General features: G+C 45.4%; 1 protein-coding gene across 1 annotated transcript in view; it reads right to left on the bottom strand.

Moving 5' to 3' along the window:
- Window positions 1–14,719, bottom strand: part of LOC137305690 (glutamate receptor ionotropic, NMDA 2B-like) — a 388,749-nt gene that overhangs the window by 288,510 nt on the left and 85,520 nt on the right. The window contains exon 2 of the mRNA XM_067974599.1: window positions 5,933–6,352. Within this exon, the coding sequence (XP_067830700.1) occupies window positions 5,933–6,340 (408 nt within the window). The 5' untranslated portion in view covers window positions 6,341–6,352. The remainder of the gene's footprint in view (window positions 1–5,932; window positions 6,353–14,719) is intronic.

The following is a 14,719-nucleotide window of genomic DNA, read 5'->3' as shown; positions in this document are numbered from 1 at the left end:
ACAGAAATACATGACAAGGCCCTTAGCACAGGACGCCACCGAGGCTAAAAAGAGTAGGAGAGAAGAGTGGGGAGACTCGGATGTAGTGGGTTTTAAAAACCTGTCAATTGTTGTAGAAAGGGAAGACTGGGAGACGAAGGTAAAGCATGGTTTTTGAGGTCCTGGGAAAGAACAAAGAAGCAGTAGGATTTCAACACAGTGAAGATGTAGGTAGCAGGAAGATAGTTCAAAACAGCATATTTAGGAGGAACAAGGGAAGATGGTTTGGACGAGCACTGATCATAGTTTGATAAAACAGGGAGATGAGAGAGAAAGATTGCAACAGAGAGGGGAAAGGCTGAAAGCTAGAGATGAAAGAGGGCTGGCCTCTCAGACAAGAAGTTTTTTCCTCCATTTTGTCCAGGAGTGTGAGCAACATGTTAGACGACGCTCCCCAGATATGTAAGCAGGATTCAAATCTTAGACTTCAATTAAGAAACAATGAGCAGGAAAAAATTGTTTGACACAGAAGAGGAATCTAAGTTTTGTAGAGGCAGCTTTAGTAATGGAGAAAATGTGCAAGTTCCATTTGACGTCAGAGGAGAGAGTGAGGCAAAGAATGTTGAAAGATGAAAAAAGGACTGAAAGTGGATCCATCAAAGCGAGAGGTGGAAGCTGCTAGTTAGACTTACGAGAGACATGAAGCAAGTTGTTGAGAGCATGAAAGAGGAAACCGGTTTCTTGGAGGCAACTTTAACCATGGGAGCAGATGTGGAGGTTCATTTGGGATTAGAGGAGTTGTGTCAACAAAAGAGGAGAAAGTAAACGTGGAGCCGTTGGAGGTGAGAAACATTTGCTGTTAGATGGACTTGTGAGCGATATAAAGAAACTAGAAGCAAAACAAGATTTCCGTCACCTCATCAAAGGATATGGATTACTAATATGGCTACTTTGGCGGGAGGTTACTGAGGATACCTGGGGGCAGGAGCCTTCACTGCAGGTTGCTACAGTGCCTAAAGCCAATAGCTTCTCAATTCTAAAATGGCCATGAAGGCTACCAGGTTGCCATAAAATCCCAACTGGTTCACTAATGTCCTTCAGGGAAAGGAACCTGCCACCCCTATCTGGCCTGATCTACATGAGACTCCAATGCCAGATTACACAGTTGACACTTGATGCCCTCAGGACAAGTAGCGGTGGGCAATAAACGCCGACCTTATCAGCGTGGCCCACATCCCAAGAACTGATTTTAAAATGTCAGTTTTAGTGTCTCGAGGTTGCTAAGGTGCCTAAAGACAGGGTCATACATTTGTTTGGTAAAGGCTCAGTGGTTGGCTGGTGGTTGCTAAAGGTACTTGGAGGCACGGCATCTCATTTCAGTTGGTACAGTTCCTGGCTGAAGATTGCAAAGGCTGGAGACTCGTGATGATACAGTTGTTCAAGACATGACCGTATCATGATATACAAAGTGATTTGTGATTGCTGTGGGTTCCCGGGTGGACCTCGGCCAGTTTCTAGTTTCAGCTGGTTTGATCTGACACTAAATCATATCCTTCCATCTTCCATTAACTTCTAATCAATTACAGTTCCACGGTACCTCACAGTCTGCTGCATCCTGGCCATGAACCAGCCCAGGATGCTAACCTGCCAAACTCCCCAGTTCATTATTCTCCATAATTTCTGCGCCAGTGCCAGGAAGAAACATAAAAGAAAGAAAGAACCTGCATTTATATCTTATATCTAGTTGAAATAGCCATTCAATTAATCCCTCTCCCCCATAGCCCTGCAAATTCTTCCTTTTCAAATATTTATCCAATTCCCTTTTGAAAGTTACTATTGAATCTGCTTTCACCACCCTTTCAGGCAGTGCATTGCAGATCATAACAACTCGCTGCATAAAAAAAATTCTCTCCATCTTCCCCCCCCCCCCCCCCCCCCCGCACCCCCTGCTGGCTTTTGCCAATTATTTTAAATCTGTGTCCTCTGATTACTAGTGGAAACAATTTCTCCTTATTTACTCCATCAAAACCTTCATAATTTTGAATACCTCTATTAAATCTACCCATAACCTTCTCTGCTCTAAGGAGAACAATCCCAGTTTCTCTAGTCCCTTCACATAACTGAAGTCCCTCATCCCTTTTACTAGTCTTTTAAATCTTATCTGCACCTTCTCCAAGGCCTTGCCATGGAAGCAGTTTCAAAGGTGCAGGAATGTGCAAAGTTCTATGATGTCCCCTTTCAGAAATCATAGTCTTTGCACGTTTTTGGACATATTCAAATATCTGGCCCTCTATACCATAACATGGGGTACGGATTGAGTTTCTAGGGTGGAAATGGTCCTGTCTGCCAATTGCTCCCCTGATCCTCCTGCGCCTCTAAAACCTACAAATACATCAGATACCCATATAGCCACCACACAACGAAGTAACCCTGGACAATCAGTCAGAGCTAGCATGACTGAGGGATGTTTTTTCTACAGCACCACCAAACCCCTGACCTGTACCACATAGAAGGACAAGGGCAGCACACGCATGGGAACCACCAAGTTGCCCTCCAAGTCACACACCATCCTGACTTGAACATATATTACCGTTCCTTCATCGTTGCTGGTTTCAAAATCCTAGAACTCCCTACCGAACAGCATTGCCGGAGTTCCTTCACCACATGGACTGCAGTGGTTCAAGAAGGCGGCTCACCACCACCTTCTCAAGGGCAACTAGGAATGGGCCATAAAAGCTGGCCTTGCCAGCAACGCCCATATCCCAAGAATGAATTTTTTAAAAAGCATGGAGGACTACAGCTTTAAGAAGCTGACTAAGTTAATTTGTGGCAAAACAGTTAAACAGCAAAGAAGCAGTGAAATAAATGGATAGATACACATCTGGTACTCTCAGCAAGTCCAAGCAAACTAGACCACCATAATGGCAAAGACTCAAAGTGAGGGAAGAGCCTCCTTTCAGCACCTATTTTGCAGAAGCAATGAGCACTCAAGCACCATTGAGGGACTCTAGCCCAAATTTACCAATTTTAGGGCTTTAGTGAGCCTGTTAGACAACATGTGAGCCAACTCTCAGTGCTGTAAACATTTCCGGGTCACATTGTGATGTGCACCATATATCAGGAGCTGAGAATGCATCAGGCCTCGGCGCCCCATAATGCCACATTGTTACGGGTTCCAAATATTGCATCAGCAGCCCCGCATGTCACACTGACCAAGTAGTCCCCAGCTAATCCTCTACATAGCCAATGCGACTTTCAAAAATCAGAATTGGACCTCACTACCCAAACTCCGACCATGCCCTCATATGCAGACCTGCTATCTGAAAGGGTTACAAAGGGTAACATCAATATCACAAAGCAATATTCCTGATAATAATCTCACTTCTCCTGTGCGCTTTGCATTTTGTTCCATTTTTCCTGTGCGCAAACAAGAATGAACACCCAGCAAGTATATAAAGAATTATTCATATAAACATCATTGGAAACACATCTTTCAACCATCCTGACTTAACCGGAACATCACGTTTTGTAAATCAATTTCAATCCTATCTTCCGAGCAATAATCTTTCTCACACAAAGGGTAATAGAAATCTGGACTTCTCTCCCCCAAAGGACTTGGATGCTGGGACAATTGGAGCTTTCAAGACTGAGGTTTATAGATTTTTGTTAGGTAAGGGTACCGAGGGATTTGGAGCTAAGGCAGGTAAATGGAGTTGAGGTACAGTTCAGCCATGATCTAATTGAATGGCGGTGCAGGCTCGAGGGGCTGAACGGCCTACTCCTTTTCCTGCGTAACAGACTTGACTGACTGGCCTATTCTCGAGCTTTAAAATGCTGGTGAAATAATTAGCCTTCAAGACTTCTTTTTGGAGTCAAAAGAGTTGAAGGATAAAGGAAGTCTGCTATGTGTTTAATTTAATTTTTTTCACTCAATCAGTTTTGATGATACATCATTAAAGCTATGTACAATAGAATACAGTAAGGTTTTAACCTACCTTATTGAAAAGTGTGATAAAAACAAATTAAGCACACACCAACCTGAAGTTGCCTTAATTTGTATTGATGGGAAATGTTAACAGTGCATAAAATTCATTAGAAGCACATTAATCATGACACAAAAAATAATATTAGATTAACTGAATAGTCATCATGCTATGATTAGCACGATAAAATATCCCTGATTTTGGCCTTTTGTCTTTGAGTCACACAAAATTACATAGAATTTACATCACAGAAATAGGCCATTTGGCCCAACTGGTCTATGCCGTGTTTATGCTCCAATCGAGCCTCCTCCCACAATACTTCATCTCCCCAATCAGCATAACCATCTATTCCTTTCTCCCTCATGTAATTCTCTAGCTTCCCCTTAAAGACATCTATGCTATGGCCTTTGAGAGGGTAAAGAAGTGAGAGGCCAAGTTGATCCCATGTATCGGGAATCTGACTTATAAGGAAAAGGTTCCTTTTGCTAATGAGCAGACTTCAATGGGATATGATTAAAGTTCTCAAAATTATGAAAGGCAATTGACAAAGTTGAAATTGAAATTAATCAGCAAGGTTTGGGCTTCCGGGTCAAATGGCCTCTTCCTGTTTCAGAAAATGATGTTTATGTACTGTTAAGAAATGCAATAGATCAATGAGGCTAAAACTAGTGGATATTATTAAGAGCCCTTCCCAAAATGGGTACATGGCATTGATAATTGGTGTTTGGTGATGCCTGGTTGCATAATATGGGAGGATGACCCTATCCTGCCTATTCTGCTTCAGTGCTTATGCCAGTTTTTAAAATTACCCAAATCTGTAATTATACGCATATCATACACTGTTGTAGATACAAGAGAACTGGTACTTCAAACTTATGTATTCTGTACATACAAGCAGTAAGATTGTGCACACATAAACCAGAATTAAATGTGTATTTCATTGTACAGCAACAGTTAAATAATGACGGTTTGGCTACCATAGTGGCACAGTGCTTTGTAGCATCAGAGCCATGGAACTGTGGGACAGGAACCCATGCCCAGAAGCCCTACACCACTCTGGTCACAGTCTCAGTCGTGTGGCTAAGGAATAATATCAAGTAAAGGTTAGCTGCTCCCTCAAAAGGGGAAACATAAATCGGGGGGAAGGCATTATCAGGGCACTCGTGCGCCCATTTTGCAGCTGGCACAGAGTGGCAATAGGTGAAGGCAAGGTAGTAAATCTTGGGCACCGCTGCTGAATTTTGGCTAGGGAGACTCAGAAAGGGGAGAAAATAAATTTTAACAGAAGAGAATGTACCTGTGCAAAAAAAAAATCAAACAGTGAGGGTTGTTTTGCTTCTTTGTGGTGAATTAGTGTGACAACAGAGAAATTATTAAGACATAAAACCAAGTTATGCAGTAGGTTAGCACATCACCTCTGGTTGAAATCCAGCCCTGACAGATGCGATGATTAACTCCTCTCTCTGCTAGCTGTAAGGGTCCTCCATGTTTGAGTGCTCCCAACACAAGTCCTCAGCACTAAAACTACCCGAGAAAATTAGAATCATAGAATCTTACAGCACAGAAGGAGGTCTTTTGGCCTATTCTGCCTGTGCCGGCTCTTTGAAAGAGCTATCCAATTAGTCCCACTACCCTGCACTTTCCCCATAGCCCTGCAATTTTTTCCTTTTATATTCAATTCCTTTTTGAAAGTTGCTTTCACCACCCTTTCAGGCAGTGCATTTCAGGCTTAAACTGGGAAGCTGGTGCGGGAAGTGAAAATAATTCACACCGGCCAAAAGAGTGATCTTCCACAGCTGGGAGCTGAGGTAGGGTCACTGTGATGGAAAAGTAAAGAGAGCTTTAGTCTGCATCTAATCCATGCTACACCTGCTCACTGTCAACATTCGATGCCAACAGTAGGAAAATATGCTCTTTTCCAGCACTGAGCAACCCACGATAGAGTTCACGGGGAAAAAGCCAATTCCTACCTTGTCGGCCATTATCATCGAGGAACCGCCATGTATTCCAAGAATTGGGATCATAGTCTGAGCGGAAATAAAATCCAAAATTTCTGCGATGGACTCATGATCTGTGTCGTCACCAAAAACCACGCCGTGCATTTTCATCCCGGACATGAGATCGCACACACGTGTTATGATGCTCTTGGGGTCGGTCTCGTTGACTGTCACCTGTACCACGTTGGGATCAATGGGCAAATGTTGGAAATCATCTTTGTTGAAAACATCTTTGATGTCCATCTCGCAGGACGTGCCACCGAGGATCACGGCAATGTTCAGAGTGGGATTGCTTTTCAAGATTCCTTTCGCCCAATCCACATGAGACACGAGTATTAATAAAACCTTCAGGAGTTGCAAGCCCATATGCCTCATCTTCATTGAGTTTATTCCCTGCAACAGACAATTAGAGGCTTAAACCAAAGTACTCACCAGACCCTAATCACACAGCAATATAATACCATGGTCAATATTGGTAATTACTCCTGAAACCCCCACTTAGTCTAGTGTAAAACCTGTATCTCTACCTTATTTTAACCTTTCCGATAAATACTCTACAATGTACCAATGATTTATGTTCTGGCTTTACGCGAGACCTTGCTGACTGAGATTGGCCTTGTGAGTTTATAGATTTACAGGATGGAAAAACAAGTGTCCTTAATGAGTTGCAAACCCAAAAGAATAATTGTGTATCGAGAATTTACATTATGAGGAAAGGGTAGGGAAGCTGTTTCTTTGGAAATCAAGAGATTGCTACATGTTTGGGTCATTTCTACCCCTTTCCCCATTGGCTTCTGTTCTTTTAGATTACTCTCATAGGTCTTCACTCCCTAAAGGAGAGTATCTTCACTTGCCCTGATATCTAGATATGTTTCCAAGAGTAAGCCTAAGTGCCAGCTTGGCTCAGTTGGTAGCACACTTGTCTCAGAGTCAGAAAGTTGTGGGTTCCACATGTACGCCGACGACACCTAGTTCTACCTCACCACCATCTCTCTCAACCCCTCCAATGTATCTCATTTGTTACATTGCTTGTCTGACATCCAGTACTGGATGAGCAAAAATTTGCTCCAGTTAAATATTGGGAAGACCAAAGCCATTGTCTTTGGTCCCCACAGCAAACTCCATTCTCTACCCACCGACTCCATCTCTCTCCCTGGCCACTGCCTAAGGCTGAACCAGACCGTTCACAACTTTGAGTCCTATTTGACCTTGAGATGAGCTTCCGACCACATATCCGCTCCATCACCAAGACTGCCTGCTTCCACCTCTGTAATGTCACCCATCTCTGCCCCTGCCTCCACTCAACTGCTGCTGAAACCCTCATCCATGCCTTTGTTACTTCCAGACCGGACGTTTCCAATGCTCTCCTGGCTGGCCTCCCATCTTCACCCTCCATAAACTTGACCTCATCCAAAACTCTGCTGCCCGTATCCTAACTTGCACCAAGTGCCGTTCACCCATCACCCCTGTGCTCGCTGACCTACATTGGCTCCCAGTCTGGGAACACCTCGATTTTAAAAGTCTCATCCTTGTTTTCAAATGCCTCCATGGCTTCGCCGCTCCCTATCTCTGTAATCTCCTCTAGTCCTACAACGCTCCGAGATCTCTGCACTCCTCCAATTCTTGCCTCTTGCATATCCCCGATTTTAATCGCTCCACCATTGGCAGTCGTGCCTTCAGCTGCCTAGGCCCTAAGCTCTGGAATTCCCTCCTTGAACCTCTCCACCTCTCTACCTCTCTCCTCCATCAAGACCCTCCTTAAAAGTTATCTCTTTGATCAAGCTTTTGGTCACCTGTCCTAATATCTCCTTATGTGGCTCGGGGTCAAATTTTGTTTCAGAATCGCTCCTGTGAAGCACCTTGGGACGTTTTACTATGTTAAAGGCGCTATATAAATGCAAGTTGTTGTTGTTGGTTTAAGCCCCGCTCCCAAGACTTGAGCGCATAATCTAGGCTGAAATTGGATGAGATATTAAACCGAGATCCTATCTGTCCTCTCAAGTGGATGTAAAAGATCCCAAAGCAGTATTCAAAGAAAAGCAGGGGAGTTCTCCTGGTGTCCTGGCTAACATTTATCCCTCAACCAACACCACCAAAGACAGATTATCTGGTCATTTATCTCATTGTTGCTTGTGGGATCTTACTGTATGCAAATTCGTTGCCGTGATTGCCTACAGCAGTGACTGCACTTCAAAAGTCATTCATTGGGTGCAAAACACTTTGTGATGTCCTGAGGATGTGAAAGGCGCGATATAAATGCAAGTTCTTTCTTTCATAGCTAGCCTGGGATAACAAACCAAAAACCTACTTGCAGTTTAGCTGTTGCTTCCACTGGACTTATCCCACATCTTTGAAAAATAGTAGAGCCTCACAACCTCAGACCTGGTTTCAGACTTGAACTATCAAACAAATTAACTGAGCACAGATGGACAAGAAAATGTAACAGTAATACAATGCATATATATATATATATATATATAAAATATTATACCAACTACCAATAAATGGTTACAATCAGTATGCTAAGCTATTATTTTGTAGTTAACATTTATAGAAACAGTTATTCTTTCCTGATACTTTTCAACTGAGATAACTGGCCTAATCTATCTTTCTGAAGATTCCAAACCAACTCATTGATTTGGACAATTCAAACTCCTTACATATGCCTTAAATAGCTGCCTGGTCTTATTGGATTTAAACTACTTTCAGCTCAATTCAAAAGGAGCTGCCAATCACACACATAACTGAACCATACAGTCGTCTGGAATTTCCGCAGGGGTTCTCTTGGAACTGCCAGAGAAATGGCATTTGTGGCTAAATTTAGGCACTTACGCCGTTTTCCCGCTGTTTCTTCAGATGGTACAGCAGGAGATCGGGATACGGTAGCATGGTGGTTATGTTACTGGACTAGTAATCCAGAGGCCTGGACTAATAATCCGGAGTCATGAATTCAAATCCCGCCACAGCAGCTGGGGAATTTAAATTCAATTAATTAAATAAAATCTGGAATTTAAAAAAAACTGGTATCAGTAATGGTGGCCATGAAACTACCGGATTGTCATAAAAACCCATCTGGTTCACTAATGTCCTTTAGGGAAGGAAACCTGCCGTCCTTACCCGGTCTGGCCCACATGTGACCCACAGCAATGTGGTTGATTCTTAATTGCCCTCTGAAATGGCCAAGCAAGCCACTCAGTTGTAAAAATCTCACTTAAAAAAAGTCATAATAAGAAGAAAACCGGACGGACCACCCGGCATCGGACCACTAGGCACCGGACACGACAAAGGCAAACCAAACCAAGCCCAGTCGACCCTCCAAAGTCCTCCTCATGAACATCTGGGGACTTGTGCCGAAATTGGGAGAGCTGTCCCACAGACTAGTCAAGCAACAGCCTGACATAGCCATACTCACAGAATCATACCTTTCAGCCAACGTCCCAGACTCTTCCATCACCATCCCTGGATATGTCCTGTCCCACGGGCAGGACAAACTCACCAGAGGTGGCAGTACAGTGATATACAGTCAGGAAGGAGTGGCCCTGGGAGTCCTTAACATTGACTCCGGACCCCATGAAATCTCATGGCATCAGGTCAAACATGGGCAAGGAAACCTCCTGCTGATTACCACCTACCGTCCTCCCTCAGTTCATGAATCAGTCCTCCGTGTTGAGAAGCACTGAGGGTAGCAAGGGCACAGAATGTACTCTTGGTGATGAACATTGAAGTCCCCCACCAAGAGTGGCTCGGTAGCACCACTACTGACCGAGCTGGCCGAGTCCTGAAGGACATAGCTGCCAGACTGGGCCTGCGGCAGGTGGTGAGCAAACCAACATGAGGGAAAAACCTACTTGACCTCGTCCTCACCAATCTACCTGTCGCAGATGCATCTGTCCATGACAGTATTGGTAGGAGTGACCACCGCACAGTCCTCGTGGAGATGAAGTCCCGTCTTCGCACTGAGGACACCATCCAACATGTTGTGTGGCACTATCATCGTGCTAAATGGGATAGGATTCAGAACAGATCTAGCAGCTCAAAACTGGGCATCCATGAGGCGCTGTGGACCATCAGCAGAACTGCATTCCAGCACAATCTGTAACCTCATGGACCGGCATATTCCTCACTCTACCATTACCAACAAGCCAGGGGATCAACCCTGGTTCAATGAGGAGTGTAGAAGAGCATGCCAGGAGCAGTACCAGGCATACCTAAAAATGAGGTGCCAACCTGGTGAAGCTACAACTCAGGACTACATGCATGCTAAACAGCAGACGCAACATGCTACAGAAGAGCTAAGCGATTCCACAACCAACAGATCAGATCAAAGCTCTGCAGTCCTGCCACATCCAGTCGTGAATGGTGGTAGACAATTAAACAACTAACAGGAGGAGGATGGTCTGTAAACATCCCCATCCTCAATGATGGCAGAGTCCAGCACGTGAGTGCAAAAGTGTTTGCAACCATCTTCAGCCAGAAATGCCGAGTGGATGATCCATCTCGGTCTCCTCCTGATATCCCCACCATCACAGAAGCCAGTCTTCAGCCAATTCGATTCACTCCACGTGATATCAAGAAATGGCTGAGTGCACTGGATACAGCAAAGGCTATGGGCCCCGACAGCATCCCGGCTGTAGTGCTGAGGACTTGTGCTCCAGAACTAGCTGCGCCTCTAGCCAAACTGTTCCAGTACAGCTACAACACTGGCATCTATCCGACAATGTGGAAAATTGCCCAGGTATGTCCTGTCCACAAAAAGCAGGACAAATCCAATCCAGCCTATTACCGCCCCATCAGTCTACTCTCAATCATCAGCAAAGTGATAGAAGGTGTCGTCGACAGTGCTATCAAGCGGCACTTACTCACCAATAACCTGCTCACCGATACTCAGTTTGGGTTCCGCCAGGACCACTCGGCTCCTGACCTCATTACAGCCTTGGCCCAAACATGAACAAAAGAGCTGAATTCCAGAGGTGAGGTGAGAGTGACTGCACTTGACATCAAGGCAGCATTTGACCGAGTGTGGCACCAAGGAGCCCGAGTAAAATTGAAGTCAATCGGAATCAGGGGAAAACTCTCCAGTGGCTGGAGTCATACCTAGCACAAAGGAAGATGGTAGTGGTTGTTGGAGGCCAATCATCTCAGCCCCAGGACATTGCTGCAGGAGTTCCTCAGGACAGTGTCCAAGGCCCAACCATCTTCAGCTGCTTCATCAATGACCTTCCCTCCATCATAAGGTCAGAAATGGGGATGTTTGCTGATGATTGCACAGTGTTCAGTTGCATTCGCAACCCCTCAGATAATGAAGCAGTCCGTGCCCGCATGCAGCAAGACCTGGACAACATCTAGGCTTGGGCTGATAAGTGGCAAGTAACATTTGCACCAGACAAGTGCCAGGCAATGACCATCTCCAACAAGAGAGAGTCTAACCACCTCCCCTTGACATTCAACGGCATTACCATCACCGAATCCCCCACCATCAACATCCTGGGGGTCACCATTGACCAGAAACTTAACTGGACCAGCCACATAAATACTGTGGTGACAAGAACAGGTCAGAGGCTGGGTATTCTGCGCTGAGTAACTTACCTCCTGACTCCCCAAAGCCTTTCCACCATCTACAAGGCACAAGTCAGGAGTGTGATGGAATACTCTCCACTTGCCTGGATGAGTGCAGCTCCAACAACACTCAAGAAACTCAACACCATCCAGGACAAAGCAGCCCGCTTGATTGGCACCCCATCCACCACCCTAAACATTCACTCCCTTCACCACCAGCGCACTGTGGCTGCAGTATGTACCATCCACAGGATGCACTGCAGCGACTCGCCAAGGCTTCTTCAACAGCACCTCCCAAACCCGCGACCTCTACCACCTAGAAGGACAAGGGCAGCAGGCACGTGGGAACAACACCACCTGCACGTTCCCCTCCAAGTCACACACCATCCCGACTTGGAAATATATCGCCATTCCTTCATCGTCGCTGGGTCAAAATCCTGGAACTCCCTTCCTAACAGCACAGTGGGAGAACCTTCACCACACGGACTGCAGCGGTTCAAGAAGACGGCTCACCACCACCTTCTCAATGGCAATTAGGGATGGGCAATAAATACTGGCCTTGCCAGCGACTCCCACATCCCATGAACGAATAAAAAAAAAACCCCGTGGAAATTCTGTCCCAGTATGTTTATATTTGAACTGTGTGGTTTGGTTGCTCCCTCAAGTAAAGTTGGCAGAGATATCCAAACAAAGTTTTTTGCAACATTTGTGTTGAGTTAGAATAGGGAGGGTGGGGGGGGGGGGGGGGTACATAGTTCTGACTGCAGCAGGTTTCCAAATGTCTGAGACCCAAAACTCCAGACCGTGTTTGTTGTGGAAATCAGAAACTTTCGGCCGGATGGAGGTCGGAAAGAAACTCGTGCGTGGCATGGGGCATCCTCGCCAGCGACTGGAAGAGCTGACCTTGATAAATCTTCAAGTGTAAGCCCCCTCCCCTTGCTTTGCAGTGAATCTCTGCACGTGGAAAACGTGCAAAGGGAGTCAAACGTGCGGCAACTTTGCTTCAGCATCCCTGTGATAGATATAGAGAGAGCGACAGGTAGGGGATAGATAGCGAGTGAGTGACAGGTAAGGGATAGATATAGAGACAGCAACAGGTAGGGGATAGATATAGAGAGAACGACAGGTAGAGGAACAGTTATAGAGAGAGGGACAGGTAGGTGAATAGATATAAAGAGAGCGATGGGTGGATAGATATAGAGAGAGCGACAGGTAGGAGATATAGAGAAAGCGTCAGATAGGAGATGGATATCGAGAAGACAGGTGGGGATAGATATAGCGAGATCGACATGTCAGGGAGGATAGAGAGATCGACAGGTATGTGGATTGATACAGAGAGAGCAACAGGTCGGTGGATAGATATAGAGAGAGCAACAGGTAGGGAGATAGATAGAAAAACAGCGACAGGTAGTGGGACAGAAATAGAAACAGTGACAGGTAGGTGGATAGATATAGAGCGCAACAAGTGGGTGGATAAATAGAGAGGCAGCGACAGGCAGTGGAACAGATATAGAGACAGCAACAGGTAGCGGGATAGAAAGAGAGAGCGACAAGTGGGTGGATAGATATAGAGAGAGCGACAAGTGGGTGGATAGATATAGAGAGAGCAACAGGTGGGTGGATAGATATAGAGAGAGCAACAGGTGGGTGGATAGATATAGAGAGAGCAACAGGTGGGTGGATAGATATAGAGAGAGCAACAGGTGGGTGGATAGATATAGAGAGAGCAACAGGTGGGTGGATAGATATAGAGAGCGCAACAGGTGGGTGGATAGGTACAGATAGTGACGGGTAGAGGGATAGATATAGAGACAGTGACAGGTAGGGGGGATGGATATGGAGACAGCGACAGGTAGTGGATAGATATAGAGACAGCCACTGGGAGGAGTCTAGATATAGAGAGAGCGATAAATAGTGGATACATATAGAGACAGCAACAGGTAGGGGAACAGATGCCGAGACAACGACAGGTAGCGAAATAGATATGGGGCAGAGACAGGTAGTACAATAGATATAGAGACAGCTAAAATGGGAGATAAATACAGAGACATCGACAGTTAGAAAATAGATAAAGGGGCAGCGACCAGTAGAGGGATAAATATACAGAGGGCGACAGGTGGGTGGATAACTATAGAGACAGTGATAGGTACGTGGATAGATGTAGAGCGAGCGACAGGTACGGGATAGTTATAGAGAAAGTAACAGGTAAAGGGATAGATATTGAGATGACAGGTAGTGGAATTGATATAGGAGCAGTGACAGGTAGCGGAATAGATTTAGAGACAGCGACAGGTATGTGGATAAAGAAAGCGACAGGTAGGTGAAAGATATAGAGAAAGTGACAGATATGAGGATAGATATAGAGACAGCAACAGGTAGGGGATAGATATAGAGAGAGCGACAGGTGGGGGATAGATATCGAGACAGCGACAGGTAGGGGATAGGTATAGAGAGAGCGACAGGTGGGGGATAGATATCGAGACAGTGACAGGTAGGGGATAGATATAGAGAGAGTGACAGATATGGGGATAGATATAGAGAGAGCCACAGGTACGGGGTAGATATAGAGAGAGTGACAGGTACAATGATGAGGATACACTGATGGGGTTAAAGTGGTATGGACTTTACTAATGGGGGGGTACATGAATGGGGTGTATACTGACAGCGGCAAACTGATGAGGGTATAATGACAGGGATATACTGATGGGGGTGGACTGACGGGGGTATACTCGATGGGGTACACTGATGGGGGTACAATTGATGGGGGTAAAACTGATGGGGGTACACTGATGAGTATACTGCTTGGGGGGTGTACCACTGGGGGTACACTGCTGGGGTTATAATGATGGGGTTACAGTAATGGGGTTCATCAATGGGGGGTACATCGATGAAGGGTACACTGATGAGGGGTACACCAATGAGAATTATACTGATTACGGTACACTGCCAGGGCAATACTGCTGTGGGATACAGTGATGGGTGGTGCACTGACGGGGGGTGCACTCATGGGGGTACGCTGATGCATGATATACTTGTGGGGCTACATTGATGGGGGTATACTGCTGTGAGTTACATTGATGGAGGTTATACTGGTCGGGGTTCACTGATGAGGTACACTGATAGGAGCTACTATGATGGGGATTATAGTGATGGGGGTACAATGATGGCGGTACACTGATGGGGATTATACTGGTGGGGTTACAC

This window comes from Heptranchias perlo, chromosome 40 (assembly GCF_035084215.1).
Source record: "Heptranchias perlo isolate sHepPer1 chromosome 40, sHepPer1.hap1, whole genome shotgun sequence".
Taxonomy (NCBI): domain Eukaryota; kingdom Metazoa; phylum Chordata; class Chondrichthyes; order Hexanchiformes; family Hexanchidae; genus Heptranchias; species Heptranchias perlo.
This window is presented reverse-complemented; position numbering and strand designations above follow the sequence as displayed.